At 41.6% G+C, this 16,403-nt stretch overlaps 3 protein-coding genes across 5 annotated transcripts in view; 2 read left to right on the forward strand and 1 right to left on the reverse strand.

Moving 5' to 3' along the window:
- LOC121907022 (transmembrane protein FAM155A) overlaps positions 1-6,196 on the reverse strand; it is a 117,293-nt gene extending 111,097 nt beyond the window's left edge. The window contains exons 1-3 of one of the 2 annotated variants that reach the window (XM_042426332.1): positions 6,143-6,196; positions 5,897-5,957; positions 5,503-5,673 (exon numbers count right to left, since the gene is read on the reverse strand). The gene's annotated coding sequence lies outside the window, so the exon portion shown is untranslated. Of the gene's footprint in view, positions 1-5,502; positions 5,674-5,896 lie in introns of both variants that reach the window. The other variant, XM_042426330.1, reaches the window with a different exon arrangement.
- Positions 6,197-6,732: 536 nt separating this feature from the next.
- On the forward strand, positions 6,733-12,373 carry abhd13 (abhydrolase domain containing 13). Its single transcript, XM_042426340.1, has 2 exons — positions 6,733-7,178; positions 8,401-12,373. Exon 2 carries the CDS (start codon positions 8,435-8,437, stop codon positions 9,488-9,490), a length of 1,056 nt encoding a protein of 351 aa, XP_042282274.1. The 5' UTR covers positions 6,733-7,178; positions 8,401-8,434; the 3' UTR covers positions 9,491-12,373.
- Positions 12,374-12,789: 416 nt separating this feature from the next.
- Positions 12,790-15,983, forward strand: tnfsf13b (TNF superfamily member 13b). Of its 2 annotated transcripts, none has more exons than XM_042426350.1 (6): positions 12,790-13,326; positions 13,462-13,576; positions 14,177-14,233; positions 14,511-14,635; positions 14,916-15,066; positions 15,281-15,983. In XM_042426350.1, exons 1-6 carry the CDS (start codon positions 13,093-13,095, stop codon positions 15,391-15,393), a joined length of 795 nt encoding a protein of 264 aa, XP_042282284.1. In that variant the 5' UTR covers positions 12,790-13,092; the 3' UTR covers positions 15,394-15,983. The 2 variants fall into 2 exon arrangements, with proteins under 2 accessions (XP_042282284.1, XP_042282283.1); XM_042426349.1 differs by having other exon boundaries at positions 12,792-13,326; positions 14,499-14,635.
- Positions 15,984-16,403: the final 420 nt, after the last annotated feature.

The raw sequence follows: 16,403 nt of genomic DNA on the forward strand, positions 1-16,403 counted from the left end.
CAGTCATGTAGTGTTCAAACTACAATGACTTCAAGACTTCCAAATACAAAACAGAAAGTTATGTAGTGTGAACAGTACAGAAATCTGATGACTTTGAAAGTCTTGGAGTGTGTCCATGGCATAAGTCTGTTGGTTTTGCTGGCTTCAATGCTGCTCCCCCAGCAGTCTATGGTGCAGTACAATGCACTGTCCACAACAGACTGGTAGAAGATTTCCAACATCTTGCTGCATACGTTGAAGGATCTCAGCTTCCTAAATTCATCGATAGAGTCTGCTCATCCCCTTCTTATATACAGCCTCAATGTTGGTCTTTCAGTCCAGTCTGTTGTCAGTGTGGACACCCAGCTATTTGTAGTCCTTCACCACACCAATATCCTCTCCCAGAATACACAGGGGTTGTGTAGCCATCCTCTTCCTTTTGAAGTCGATCACCATCTCTCCGGTCTTGGCCACATTCAGAAGCAGATGATTTCTTCCAGACCACTCCACAAAATCATCTACCAGTGCTCCGTACTCCTCGTACTGCCCATCATTTATACACCTGACCACTGCAGAGTCGTCAGAGAACTTCTGCAAGTGGCATAACCTGGAGTTGTATTGAAAGTCTGAGGTGTACAAGGTGAAAGGGAAGGGAGACAGCACAGTCCCCTGTGGAGCTCCCGTACTACTCTCCACCATTTCAGACAGATCTCTGCCAAGTTAGAGAAAACTGTGGTCTGCCTGTCAAGTAGTCGGTAATCCAGAAGATGGTGAATGTGTCTACCCTCGTCGCTTGCAGCTTCTCCCTCAGTAGCAGTGACCGGATGGTATTGAATGCACTGGAGAGTCAAAGAATTTGATGCTAATAGTACATCCAGTTCCATCCAGATGCGAGTTAGCTCGCTGCAGCAGGTAAATGATGGCACTGCCCACTACCAGATGAGATTGATAGGAGAATTGCAAAGGGTCCAGCGATGATTTCACCTAGAGTCTAAGGTGGGTCAAGACCATCCTCTCCAGCACCTTCATCACATGAGATGTGAGGGCAACTGGTTGATAGTTGTAGAGGTCAGATGGAGTCATCTTCTTGAGAACAAAAACCAGCCAGGACATCTACCATAGCACTGGTATATTTTCCTGGTTCAGGCTCAGGTTGAAGAGGTTTCACAGAATAGCAGATAGCTGGCTGGCACAGGTCCTCAGAAACCTGGGGCTGATACTGTCACGGCCTTGCCTTGGTGGAGTCTCTCTAGCTGTCTCCCAACCTGGCCAGTAGTCACTGTCAGGTGGGGGAGGGTGCTCGTCGTCTCAGTGGAGGAAAGGCACTTCAAAAGCGGGGGGTATGGGACCAAGGAGCTCATCAGGTGGGATTGAGGGGGGAAGGGTGAAAGCATTGTGGACAGTGTGTGTTTGGGGGTCTGGGTGTGTGGTAGAGGAGACAGCTGAGGACTGTGAACTAAACCTGTTGAAGAAACAGTTTTGCTCATTTGCCCTCTCCAGGCTGCCCACTGGTTGTCTGTCTCTCACCTTGAACCCAGTGATTTCCTTCATTCCAGTCCACAAATCCCTTGCATTATTCTCCAGCTTCCTCCTATAGGATTCTTTCCACTCCCTCAGTTTCACCCTCGGGTCATGCTGTACACTCAGTTCTTCCCTAACCCCAGACCTGAAGGCTTTCTTCTTATTATTAAGAGGTACTTTCAGGTCACTGGTGACCCAGGGCTTGTTGTTAGGGAAGAAGCGATAAGGGTGGTGTGTTCACAGAATTTCACGTATTCTGTGATGCAGTCTGTCATGCTGTTGATGTCCTCCCTGTGTGGCTCACAAAGCACATCCCAGTCTGTAGACTCAAAGCAGTCCTGCAGTGCCTCATTAGCCTCCTGAGTCCATCTCCTCAGTCCCTGTGGATACAGGCTGCTGTTTGACAGGAGGGACATGCTTTGGTGTCAGCATGACGAGGTTGTGATCAGATCACTGTATGCATCCTTAATATTTGCATACTATGGATGTGCAAGAGAGCCCTGTATTTGTATGTGTTGAGGCAGCAAAATTATTTATATTTGTGTTTGAATAAAAGTAGAAATAGGCGTAAAAATCCTGTTTTTGTTTTTATTACACTTCTTATTTTAGGATATTAAAGTGTTAAAGTAAGTGTTCATCAATAAACTAATTTACAAAGGAGGTCCCCACACCAGGTATTGAACTCAGGTCTCCTAGGCCATGGACAACTGCACTGACTACTCAGCTTAAGCTCAGCTCCACCATACACACACAGACCTGCAGTTATATATACATCCATGACAGACAGTGACAGTCGGAGACAGTGATGTAACCGACCTGCTGTTATTTGACATATTTTTTTTCTTCTCGAAAACAAATCATTTCTAAAATATTTGTGCGAAATAAATATTTGGAAAAACCTACTATTTGTGCTTTTCCAAATACCATATTCGTATTAGTCTCAACCCCTATTACACACAGGAGGTCCAGCGTTTTATTGTCTCCAGTGGGGCAGTTCACATCCAGATAAAATGTTGGTAATGTTTTGTCCAGTGTGATATGACTGAAGTCCCCAGTAATGGCTACAAAAGGATTGGGATGCTGAGTTTGAAGTCTTGCAGCAGTGGAGTGAATGGTGTCACATGCTACCTCTACATCAGCTGATGAAGGAATGTAGACAGCAATAGCAATGGCAGACAAGAACTCCCTTGGCAAGTAATATGGATGCATCCCCACAGTTAGCAGTTCAATGTCCAGGCCACAGAAACGTTCTTTCACTTTAACATGTCCAGGATTGCCCCACCTTTCACTCACATACAGTGCAGTCCCCTCTTCTCACTGCTCCGTATAACATCCCTGTCCACCCGAACAGTCCTGAAGCCAGGTACAGCTGCACTGTGGTCCAGGAAGTGCGAGTGCAGCCATGTCTCCGTGAAACACAAAATGCTGCACTCACAGTATTCGCTGTGGGTCTTGATCAGTACGCCAAACTCATCCATCTTATTGCCCAAGGACCTCACGTTCCTCATGATGATTGCTGGAGGAAGGTTTATATTTCCTCTTCTTCGCTCCACACTTAGCTCCAGCCCTGCAACCCTGGCATTGCCTGTGCAGCTCCTCCGGGATTTTAGGCCTCACTCCGGGCAGTAGCACTGGTTTGCTCAATGCAATCAGCTGGCCACGAGAGTAAACAGTGCCCTCAGTCCACTCTGCATCGCTCTCCCTTACAAAGAGTGTAGAAAGTAATAGTATACCACAAACAAAGCAAAAAGTAGCCATTGCCACTCAGTCACTGAAACGAAATAGTTGAAAAAACACACAAACAAGAAATAAAGTGACAAAGTGTCAAAAAATCAAAACACACAACGGGAGCTGCTTCAACAGGCTGCCAGCACAATGCCATCTCTAGTATGGGTTACTCTTTACTGCATGCCCACAATGCCAGCTGATTAGCTGATTGGCTGACTTAACCATCATTATACAATTTACAATCTCATTAAACCTTGTTGACTGACACTGGAAGCTAGAGCTTCCCCTACTCTGTTAATTATGAATTGGCATGAAAGAAAAAAAGATAGTTTAATGTTGTACTGCCCTGACAGCTAACTTCTGGCTGTGTTTGGCCGCCTCAGCGATGTGTTTAAAATGAAGACTTACCATTTTGTAGCAGTCCTCTCTGACTCAAAGCAATGCTCTGTCTCCAAGGTGACAACACATTTACACTGTAGCCATGGACACCACATCTATCACTTTGTGCATGGCATTCAGTGACTTGCAAATCAAAGAGGCATCACTCACGATGATGTCAGATGAGCTCACAAAGTCTTTCACAAACCCGGCAAAAATGCAATAATAGCAACTCCTACACATCAAAAGATAAGGTCACAACACCAGTCATAAAAGATGCTGACTGACAGAAAAATCGATGTGTATCAATAGCTTGGCTTCCGCATAATAGCCAAGCGTAATTTCTCATTTTATCAGAGGGAACCACGGGTCCCTTGTAGAATTATACTCTACTGCTCTGTTGTCCCTAGGAGGGCACTGGGTGCATGGCGTGAGGTGAATGATAAGCATGTCCCTTGGCCTGATGATATGATATTTTCAGCCAGGTTATCACAGTCGCTCCTCGTCCTACAGCAGCTCTGACTTTGTGTTATTGAGCTGGGGCCCTCCAGCTGTTTAGAGTGCTATATTTCAAGTAATTGAGTTGTGGGGTATGAGAGTGCAGCTAGAGTGTGTGCATGTATAAGTGTATATGAGAGATTGTGTATGTGTGTGTGTGTGTGTGTGTGTGTAATAGATGTTTTGACTGACATGTCAAAGGTAATTGAGTTGTAGGTAAGAGAGAGTGAACTTGCCAGCTGTCAGTCTCTTATGAGCTGAATCCAACAGACTCCAACTATAACCTAAAGACACAAATACAAATGTTTGTGTGTGTGTGCTATTAGCTTTTCCTTTTTTACAACAGAGCCTGAATAATAAATGGAGTTTGAACACTGAGATAACCTTAAAGTCAATCTGTTCAAGTTGAAAAAATACAACACGTCATGCTAGTGATTTTGCTTAAAGACCCCATTTCCCCTTAAGATACTGTTTTCCCAAGTGAATTCTTACATAAAATGAAGTGTAATGTAAAAACTACTGAACCTCCTCACACATGCCAAAACCTTTTGTGTTACTCCTTGTTATGATACAAGCAGCAGAGCAGTTATGCCTCTAGGCTAATGCAGGTTATCAACTGTAAATCTGAAAAGGCAAGCGCTCCGGAGGTTTTCACCAATGTCAAAATTCTACTACAAACAAACACCTGAATATCAAATCCTGCAGTTTGCCTGGTAGATTGTTTGCTGGGCACCAAAATATATAGATTATCTATATCTTTCTGTTACAATAACAATTCCTCTGCCTGCATACAGTATATGGGCTGTTGTCATGCAGTATATGGTGATCACATCATAAGTCTGTGGTGCAGCTTTAAGGCTCAGTATTGCCAGTGACAGCATTTTTGCCTCAACAATAATTAATACACATTAACCATATGCTTCAATACACTCACTAAATTTTCAGTTTTTCATTCTACACAGTCCGACTTAATTTTGGTACAGAGTTTTTTTTTTATTATTTAACATGATTGAACGGCATACTCCATCTAAGGGTTTTGATGCTGACTTTGACACCACAGATCAAATCAACGAACCTCAAGGACAGAGCTGAATGGCCAACAGCTGTGCTAGTCTGCACATAATCTGTCTGTCTCCTCCAAGGTCACACTGAGTGTGAGCAAGATGTTAAATATAGCAATACAAATAGGAAACCCAGGAATATAATATTTGAATGTGTACATAACAAGCTTTTTGCTTCATATTCTCCATGTCATGTTTTTATGTCATTATTAGTTTGATAAATCAATATAGGGTTGTATGTTAAGTCACTGCCAGTGCTGCTACAAACAATCACAATCAGTCAGCTCAAATCCCTATTAATTAGTTATCTCGCCTTTGTTCGTTCAGTTGACCTCACCTCACCCTATTGACAGAGCCCAGGGTTGAGTCATTCTCCCAGGTAAACAGGAACTCAGATGAACGCTGTATGCAGGGTGACCACGGATGTATGAGGTTGACATGCTTGCTGGCCTTGTTGTTCTTTCATCGAGGGACATTTCATTCAAGGACATTTCTCTCAGCACCTCACCTGTGAGCAGACCAGATTGTTAGACAGTCACATCTACACTTTGACCCACTTTTATAGGCTGTGAAATGTGTCAATTCTGGCTCCACCACCAACCCATTAAAAAAACCCTTCCTTTTTTAATGTTTTTGTGATCACAGCAGCAAGCTAACATGGGCTGTCAAAGTATATACTGTATTATGTAAGGATGATGCGTTAGAGAATAAATAAATTACAACAGCCTTACCTCTGATACCTTCTTTTCCAGGAATGTAGTTTTTTGGTATTCAGTGCTGATTCTTGTAGACCTATTTGTGACATAAAAACTCAACCAAAACAACAACAACAAAAAAACCCCAACTTCCTGTATTTTCTTTGTGCCATGTATGAATGATGGATCTAGTTCCCTTTTTATATTTGTATATTTGTACTATTATATAACACAGTTCATGATTCATATTCCAAAAACTTTGATTTGGAGAGTTTACTTTACCTCTACTGTTAAATTAACTTTCACTTAAAGTCCTCCTCCACTCAAAAATATATTTTTCTTCTTGTTCCTACAGCTGGATGTTTGAGCTTCACTGCGTAGAATGATGTATGTGCAGAGTTTGACACTAGAAGGCTGTTTTCACATTCATCTGCTGAAAGTGGAAAGTTTCCATGTGCTCACTGAAAATCTCATTTTAAGGAGTCGGCCTACAAGCATAGTTTGGAGCTAATCCTGGTCCAATATGCAATTTATGCAAGTGTGATATGGAAACTTGAAGCCTCCAGTACACAAACACTAAGAATGGACTTAACAGTGAAGCAGGAGACATCTTGTGTCCAGCAGTTAAATTTCTGAAATTAAACATATTTGCATATTTATAGATTCGGGATTTTTATTGAGGGAGAAGGAGTAGATGTAATTTTAATGATTTTAACAAGATAATTGAACTATTTTATGGAAAAACCCATCTCAGGCACAAATTATTATTCAAAGTAGAGTATTTAATATACATCTTAAAACATGTCTGGAGGGGATCTTTAAAAGATTTTTTTAAAATTATATTCTTTCCAAGAGCAGCACCTGGTGGTCAAAAATTGAATTGCACATGCAATGTCGACTACTAAACTTTAGCTGACTGTATTTAACGCCCAACGTGTTGTGTTGCACATTACACGGCGTTTTAAATCATACATGATTGATATGAGGAATTAGTTAGCGCTGCTCTCTCCATAACAATATGTCAGACAGTATTTCAGCACGCTGCAGCACTGTGAAGCACAGGTTTTACGCGGAACCTTGTGTCTTGTGCTGAGCTCAACACGGAGCTCTTGGCGGCTACATCAGGGGTGCTAACCAGCTGTGCTGCTGCTAGCCTCGCCGGTTCTTGCTGACAGTCACTCACCTCGCGTCCTCGCCACTTAAACTTCCACTATAATTTAGTTAACTGCTACAGAGCTGAATGACAGTGACTGTGCTGTTTGTGTGTTACTGTTTTGTAAAAGAATCATGCAGCTGAGGCATTAAAAATGAGAGAAGGGTGAGTATATGGCTGCATTATTAAGCATTGATGAGTTAGCGCTAGGTAGCTAGCTAATAGTGCCGATAGCACTAGCAGGCTAAAGGATAGCTTGACAGTTAGCATGCTTGTTATCGAGTTAAGGCGGTTTGGGAAGTAATTTTAAAGCTTAGTTGATCGCCAGTTGCTAACTTGACAGTCTAGAAATATAAATCTGAGTGATAGCTGACGTTAAACGGTAGTTTAAACTCTCCCAGCTAACGCTAGTCGTATGTTCCTTTTGCCTGGTAAGTTAGCAGCTGTCACTATCCAGCCTTAAATGCATCCTCAGTTTTTGTCCATGTAAACTAACGTTGTGTGGGTGCACCCTGGTCCTGGAGAGCCCCAGCACTGCATTATTGATTAATTAAAGAAGGTGTTTTCAGTTCATCATGATTTGGTGTCAATTATGAGTGATTGTGCAGTTGTGGCCGTCAAGATTCAATATTTCTGTATTGTCACTTCGCAGTACTCGCATACATTGAAATGAAATTGTTTCTCCCACAACAAAAATCTTGCACTTGCAGAATAAACGATTTAAACAAACTTGACTACTGAAAATATACTTAGCAAATCTGTGAAGAAAGTTTCAGAAACGTAGAGTAAATGAATTATATAACTACACACGTACAGTAAAGTATAAAAACCTTAATAGCAGCAAAAGTCTAGTGTATTTAGCAGTAATATGTTTAAATTATGGACAGACTGATATCAAAGTCCAGTAAACACAGGATGGAGACAGACAGTGCTGTCGCCAGTTAGATGAATAGTTGGAGAGGCATAATCAGTAGCACAGAGGGCCTTTTGAGTTATGAGGGCTGTTAAGGCTGAAAAGTTGAAGCAGAACTTTATAATGGCCATCTTATAAAGGCTACTGTGTTCAAATGTTAAACATCAGTATACAGTGTAATTGGTGCAGTCATTTATTGCCTTAAAGTACAATATTGTTGTTGCTTACAAATTCTCAAATGTCAGGATTTGCTTGTCTTTCCTCTTTTCTTATGTCATTTTTTAAAAATGAAGTTAAATAAAATTTGTATTTTGCCTTTTCACTATGTGCTTGGGTAACTTATCGTGAAATTTGTCATTTAATTTTCATATGAATAGATAAAACAATTAATGCAAATTTCTTGATCATGTACATTTATATTCTACCATCTTCCCTTACCCTCTACTCTCTCTTTGGTTCTCTCTGTATTTGCAGAGTGTGTGTTGTGTGACTCAGCTCTTGTGTAGCGATGGAGAAGCCCTGGAGGCTGTGGGGGGCAATGGAGCGGTGTACCCTGACTCTGGCCTCCTGGTCTTGGGGTGCCTGTCGCGTCTCCCTGTTGGCCCTAATCCTAACCTTTCACCTATATGGAGGATTTTTTCTCCTGGCTCTCATCCTAGCCTCTGTGGCGGGCATCCTCTACAAATTCCAGGATGTGCTCCTCTACTTCCCCGACCAGCCCTCCTCCTCTCGCCTTTATGTTCCCATGCCGACGGGAATCCCACATGAGAATGTGTACATTCGCACCAAGGACGGTGTGAAGCTCAACCTTATCCTGCTTCGCTACACAGGAGGGGACATGCCTCCTGGAGTCACCCCTGGCAATCAAAGCAGCCCTTCCTCCTCAGCTCCACCTACCATCCTTTATTTCCATGGTAATGCAGGCAATATAGGTCACAGGGTGCCAAACGCTCTGCTGATGCTGGTCAATCTGAAAGCCAACGTGGTGCTGGTGGACTATCGTGGCTATGGAAAGAGCGAGGGTGAGCCCAGCGAGGATGGGCTGTACCTGGATGCCGAGGCCACGCTGGACTATGTCATGACCCGTCCTGATCTGGACAAGACAAAGGTGGTACTGTTTGGCCGCTCACTAGGTGGTGCTGTGGCCGTGCGCTTGGCGTCAGTCAATCCTCACCGTGTAGCAGCCATTATTGTTGAAAATACCTTCCTCAGCATCCCACACATGGCAGCGACACTCTTCTCCTTCTTGCCCATGCGCCTGCTTCCCTTGTGGTGCTACAGGAATCAGTTCCTGTCCTATCGGCAGGTGGCGCTCTGCCGCATGCCCTCTCTGTTCGTGTCTGGTCTGTCGGACCAGCTCATCCCACCAGTCATGATGAAACAACTGTATGAGCTGTCTCCTGCACGGACTAAACGCCTGGCTATCTTTCCAGAGGGCACACACAACGACACGTGGCAGTGTCAGGGCTACTTCGCTGCTTTGGAGCAGTTCATAAAAGACCTGATGAAGAGCCATGCCCATGAAGAGAGTGCTCAGCCCTCTGCTAGTGTCACCATTATCTGACAGGAATGACTGACTAAAGGTTATGGGCTGGATGAAGGAAAGGCAGTCAAGAAATTGATGAGACTGACATAATAGATTTTTTGGGAAGAATGTAAATTTTTTTATGCTTTTGTCTGGGTTTTTATTTTATTTCACTCTTTTTACCTTTCTGTAAATGTAACATCTTTGTCAAAATGATTTGACTTAGTCAAGGTTTTAAGAAAGGGAAACATTACCCTCATAGGTTATTTTGTGTTTCAACTCTGAATGCATGTACTTGTGACCTTTTTATGAATGAAGCCAGAGCATACATGCTCACACTGAAAGATGTGTCACAACCACAAAAGAATCAGCTGTGGTGCGTCTACTGAAATTAATTACAATCACTGAAACAATTGCGCTTTCTATAATGACCCTATAAGGTCCTACAGTATATCAGTGAAAACAGATTACTACTGCAATTCAAATTACACTTCTTCTGAAATACAAAATGAGACACTGAGGATATGTAGGCCTATACTGTGTATATATATAAATATGTTTTGTCAATACATTGCACTTTTTTGTTCAAGTTTACTCAAGTGTTGCGTTTCGTAGGCTAACATCTTCTGAGCAATACTTAGAGGAACATAAGGATGTTTTTTCTTTCCCCTTTTGGTGAGGAACATTAATATTGAGTACTTGCAGCAGCTTGGCATGTCATGACATTGTAGTGATCAGTATATATGTACCCTTGAAAATTTTGTTTGGCACAATAGTGTAAAGATTTGTGCTGCTGAATAGTTATATTCAGCTACAAAAAGTCATTTGTTGGCTGAAATAAAGAGGTCCCTAAGATAATGTTGACAAGTTTGTCCCCATCAAAGATAAGTTGTCCTTAAGATCTTTTTCTTATCAGACTTCTTGTGTTTCTATGTGACAGGGATAAGCTACAAGATATTCTTCCTGGCACTGTGTCCTGTTTAAAGACAACTAGCTCACAGGATTGTCTTTACTCTGAAATTGGTCGGACTTCCTATTGAGCAGCTTTGGCTCCTGTAGTTTGGTAAGGAGCGTTTGTTCTGGGTGTGGTCTGTCTTGATACAGCACTGTAACACATATGAACATTGAAAAAGTTACTGGTTGGTGTAGTCCTCCTGTTCATACTAGCCGTCAAGAGAGTTTAACTGAAGCGAAAATGAGGCTTCAGCAGTCTGAGTTAGCCAAATTAAGTGGATATTCTCTAAAGTTGAGCCACCTGTTGAGTGCAAAATTCTGTTTTTGCGTCACTACTGCATTTCTGCAGATCAACAAGGAAATGATGTCTTGCAAAACACAAAAAGGAAATTTTGGGTGAAAAAGAGTAACCTCGAAAGATACTGTCTTTTTTTTGTCTAACTCAGACTGCAGAAGCCTCATATTAGCTTCAGCAGAACTTAGTTTTTTTCCTCAATCTATTTAATTGGAGAAGCAATAGGAACGGATTTCTTAACAGTTAGTATAGACAGGATTACAATCACTAATAACTCTTTCAACATACGTACATATGTGCATGAGAGTATTGTATTAAGATAGTCTTGAAAAATCTGAATCTGTCCTTTTAATTATTGGAAATTAAATTGTAAGCTTTTTAACAAACATAATTTGTTATTGTCATCAGCGTTATAATTGTCATTTGGAGGATTCTAGGTTCTCGTCTCACCCGATGCTTGTGTGGCAAAATGGCTTTACTCACTTGGAGGGCTTTTAATGAGCTAATTAACCATTCCTGCATGTCTTCCAGGGGGTGGAGCAGAGCCTGACAATTTAAAACACTGTTATCTGCTCTTGCTTTCAAAATGCAGCACGCTGCACTGCAGAGGTATCAAAGCCATTTAAATACACAACGGATTTCCTTAGCCATATGTGATACTGTTTGTTAAACAGTATGCTAAACAAAATTAAACACCGAAAGACCAAATATGTTTGTGTCAGTGTGTTAACAACTTGAACAATGGTGTAAAGGCTACTATGAATGTAAATTTTGGTCTTAAATGAACAAGTGTGCTTTATAAGAAATAATGTACAGATAATCTTTTCTCCCTTTTTCGTGTGACATTTTCCCAGCAGTGGCACTGAACCATTTCAGACGTTTTTGTAATATACGTAACCCCCATGATCAGTTAGATGCAGTTTTATGATTTTTACCCATCATATGTTGGCAGTGCACATTGTGCAGTCTGATTTCTTAACGTGAGTGCATACTCGTGTCCTTCCACACACTTTCTTTTACACACTGCTCTTAGTTTGCATTGCACCCTCTCTTCATTCATTCACTTGATTTTGTTGTTTTGGTGGCTGGCCTAAAGCAAAATTAATAATACATAGAATTATTGTGTTGGTTTTTATCCTGAAATGTGTTGTTACTGTCAAGACCCTGATGTTGAAAAGAAATGGAATCAAACTGAATGTCTGTTCATTTTTTTTTTTTTTTTATAAAGAAAATAATTTGCTAGTTATTGTGCGACTGCACTATGGAACATACTTTTAAATGTTCTTCTGATTGTGAATAAAGTGGTATGAATGCTGTTCAAAGTGTTGGCATAATTGGAAATTTGTGAGTTGCGTTTGCAAGCTGGCATGTGATTATGTTGAGTCTTGGCAAATTTCTGTAATGAGCCTGCACAGTGTTGACATTATTTCTGTACATTTACCGTGACATGCAGTGACTCCACATTGAAGAAACATTGATGGGATATGTGAACAGTCAGACATCTGAATGATTCATCTTTATCTTTAGTATGAAACAGTCAGTTTAAGGAATTTTTCCATTTTAGAGTTGTTTCTTTTCTATTTAAGAACAATGTCGACAACTTCTTTTGTAAGCACACATTTTCACTTTCTATTTTCTGTACTGTAACATGTAATAAAATTGATACATGAAAATTGCTTGTCATGTCTGGTTTTTCTGTATTGTAAATGCACTTTAACAGAAAAATTGCCTGGTTTCAAATTCATTCATGCATCTTGACTATTTCTACCATTTCACTTTTTATATTCTGGGAATCGCAGTTTGTTTTGCTAAGTTATGTTGCCATTAAAAGTTGAAGTCATTTTTGCACTTCCCTCTTTCTGTACTTGTTGGCCTCTTGAGCCGTCTCATTTAAATGCAATGGTGTCATTAATAATAATAATTTCTCCTTGGTCTGAAATGTCTCCCCCAACGTCCAAAACATACTGTTTGCCATCTTACTGCTAAGACTGTCCTCCCTTTTCCCACTCCCTGCACTGGCTATTCGTTAGAATGTGGGAGAAACTGAAATGTGGTTTGTAATAAAGGAGCAAGATGAAGAGAAAGGGAGAGAGATCGGTCAGGCAGGAAGTAGTGAGTGTGGTTAGCTGAGCGGAACAATAGAGGGGAAGCTGTTTTGCCTTTTTTTATGCTGTATTCGTTCTGCGTAGTCCGTCAGACTGAACTGGAACCGGCTACTGACGGACCAAACCGAGAGTTAAGGAAATCAGCAGGGCTTGTAGGCAGGAATTAAGGTAAAGCTGGAAAGAAAACACTGATGCCAGGACATTCACCAATCCTAGCCCGAGTCTTGTCAAAAGAGAGGTCGTGTAGTTCAGACATGAGACCCGTCATGCTGCTAGTGTGAGACTGTATGGGACCCGTGATGGCAGTTTTAGCAGGTGTGGAGCCTGGGACTGGACAAAAGGCAGGTGAAGGGAGGCTGTCCTGGCCAGTTTTCCTGCTGACACTTGCTGCGGTCACCTCTTCCTCTCTTTCAGCTCTGTCTTTGTACCAACTGGTGGCTCTCAGAGCTGAGGTAGAGGGACTCAAATCAGAGGTTTGTCGCAGGAGAGAAGAGGGACAAGAGGCCAAGCACGGAAGCCAGGTGAGAGACAGCTGGTCCTCAGGGACATATCAAACACCCTCATCTCCTCATCTGAACGGGGTTGTAAAGACATGCAAGATGTTGTGTTTTACTTGTGTGTATTGTTTTTCTAAGGACTATGTTGTGTCTGTTCAGACTGAGAATATCAGTAGCAGGAGAAGCGGCCAGGAGCCACTGCACCAGCCAGGCTCTCAACAGCCTTTCACCCTGACAAGGAGGAAGAGAATTGTCTCTGCAACAGAGACATTAGGTAAGACACATTAGCCTACACCTGAGCCTGGCTGTTTACTGTTCAGTACATGCTGTTATTAATGGCTAGTCTGCCTGGAGAGTGAGATTGCAACAAGATTGAATATTATCATACATGTGAACAGTTCTTTTTCCAGTAAAGTGGTGATTAAGGTCTAATCTGCAGTATCTTTCTTATTGTTATGATATTTCCTATACCATTGTCAGGTCAATTTTATTCATACAGCCCAAAATCAAATATTTGTCTCAGAGATACATACCCAAACAAAACAGTGTCCTTTTAAAACAGACTGTGTGAATGACTCATCAACTTTGGATAACATGTGAAGCAGTAGCACATGTTCAGATGTGCGGTTAAATAATACCACAGTGTTATGTGGAACTGTGTTCAACGTAAGTTCAAGCAATTTCACAAACCTTGGTATAAAGGTCATTAACATTTATACCGCTGCCACGTCAATTGAATATTGCCAAAAAAGGAAAAAGGGAAGGAGCAGAAGTAAAAGATTAACAGCCATTAGATAAGCAATATGCAGATGGTAACAAAAAAAGATGCTGGCCAGTTTTAACATCTATAAATTTCTCTTATGTTTTGTCACAGTTTCTCAGCCTTGCCTGCAATTGTTGGCAAACAGTAGCAGGAAAACCTTCAAGAAAGGTACAGTATATACAGTATACTTTGGTGATTTGTATTAATTTTTATTTGGATTTCCTGTCATGTTGTATTTATTAGCATTTTGCTATTTGAAATGAGTTTTCATTTGGATCTAACAAGTTTATGTTAAATAAACCTATAATTAAAAAATAATTATGTATGCAGAAACCCTAAGCAGCGACTAAATGATTACCAATTACAACAGGCCAACTCTTTCGGTAGATGTGGAGCCTTAAGTGCTTTGACATGTTCTCTAATATAATGTTAGGTTTTGGTTCAGTATTCGATCAGGAGATGCACACAGGTATCCCCTGGCAGACTGGGCTGAAGAGAGGCTCTGCTTTGGAGGCAGACGGAGACAGCATCTTAGTCAGAGAGGAGGGCTTCTACTTTGTGTACAGTCAGGTAGGTCTATTTGTTGTCCTTTCATAGTTTGTCCACAGGGGGGCACTGCTGAACTGTGTGCCAATCACCAGAGAGGAACACGTCTACTACATACAGTGCAGGAAAAAGGGTGTGCTCTGTCTAAGCATGCAGATGTTTAACAGACCTTGAAGTAACGTCAATGATGCATGTGTATGAAATAAATTGATATATCATTTTGCACTTTGTACACTGTTGATGCATGTTAAAACCCATGCCGGCACCAGACCTAGATTTAACCCTGTATTTCTGATATGTTCAGGTCTACTACATGGACAGCACCTTTGCAATGGGCCATGTGTTGATCCGGAGAAAGAGGAATGTGGTGGGAGACGAGCCTCAGTATGTGATCCTGTCCCGCTGCATCCAGAACATGAACCCCATCTACCCTTACAACACCTGCTACACAGGAGGTCAGCTTGTGTTATTGTTTATGTCCTGCTATGCTCACCCTTTTTACAGCAGCTGCTACGGAAGGTCAATCTGCATGTTTTCCTCTTAGTCAAGCTCAAGCATGTGTGTGTGTGTGTCTGTGGAATAGCTGTGTGTGTGTGTGTGTGTGTAGTCTGGTATAGGTGAAAAAAAAAAGAAAATGCCAGGTGTGAATCGTACTGTTTCATCCCTCAGGTATTGCGAAGCTGGAGGTCGGGGACCACTTGGAGCTGCTGATCCCCCGGTCCACAGCCAATGTGTCCCTGGATGGAGATGCCACCTTTGTGGGTGCTGTCAAACTGGCTTAAAGTGCGTCACCTCACTTTGGACCCGAGGGACTATGTTGTGGTTGGAAAGAGCCGCCGTAGTGGGAGGAAACAGAGCAAGAAGGCACAGTTCTGGTGACCTCGCCTGACTGGTTGCTGTGAGAAGAATACAGGAAACAGCCGTTTCTGCACTGGCTGAATGAGAGACTGTGAGACTCTTAGCTTGTTCAGCCTGAGGGGACATGAAGGGGACTATGAGTTGATGGCATAGCCTTTACTCTTAAACATACAGTGTAGATGCACCTTCTGGTTACAACTGTATTATGTTCATTTCTACCACACATGAAGAGAAAATATTGTAAAAATGGTCCAAATCAAGTACTTTTTCTTTACATAATCACAAACACATGGCGACGTCAGTCTTATACTCTTTAATGTATCAATAATCTTTCCTCCTGTAGCAGCAGCATTACTCTACCATAGTTCTTCTCATGCTTTCTTTTTTAGATACTTAAACATACCCAAGATTGGTCTGATTTATCATCTGAATGCCATAGTTTGATTTAAGTTTATCTGTATATGGCTAATTGATATGAAAATCCAGATGCAATAAAGTGACAATTCTTGCACAAGAGATGACATCATTTCAAATCTGGGTGGAGGTTGTTGTTCCACTGTTGGCCACAAGAAGGAGAGACTTCAGTGTTGCAGAACATCCTGCCAGGCAGCAGAGAAAATCAGGTAAATGAGACTATTTTTAGATTGACACACAGTATAGTGAGATGATGTCTGCACAGTCAAAGGAGCTGCTCAATGGATTTGTAATGCCTGAGGACCCCCAAGGAACCAGTGAAATATTCTCAATGGATAATTCTTCACTTTATATTATGTTAAGCTAGGGGCAGCGTTCATACACATTATGGCCAATGGATTTCCAGCTGACTTTTCCGTGACTTAAAGCCAATTTTCATGAGCAAACATTATGTGAATTCTGTGTACATACAGAGTACTTTTGCATACAATAAGGGTGTGTGATGACTCAGCATGATCTT

The sequence above is a fragment of the Thunnus maccoyii genome, chromosome 11 (genome assembly GCF_910596095.1).
Source record: "Thunnus maccoyii chromosome 11, fThuMac1.1, whole genome shotgun sequence".
Lineage (NCBI taxonomy): Eukaryota > Metazoa > Chordata > Actinopteri > Scombriformes > Scombridae > Thunnus > Thunnus maccoyii.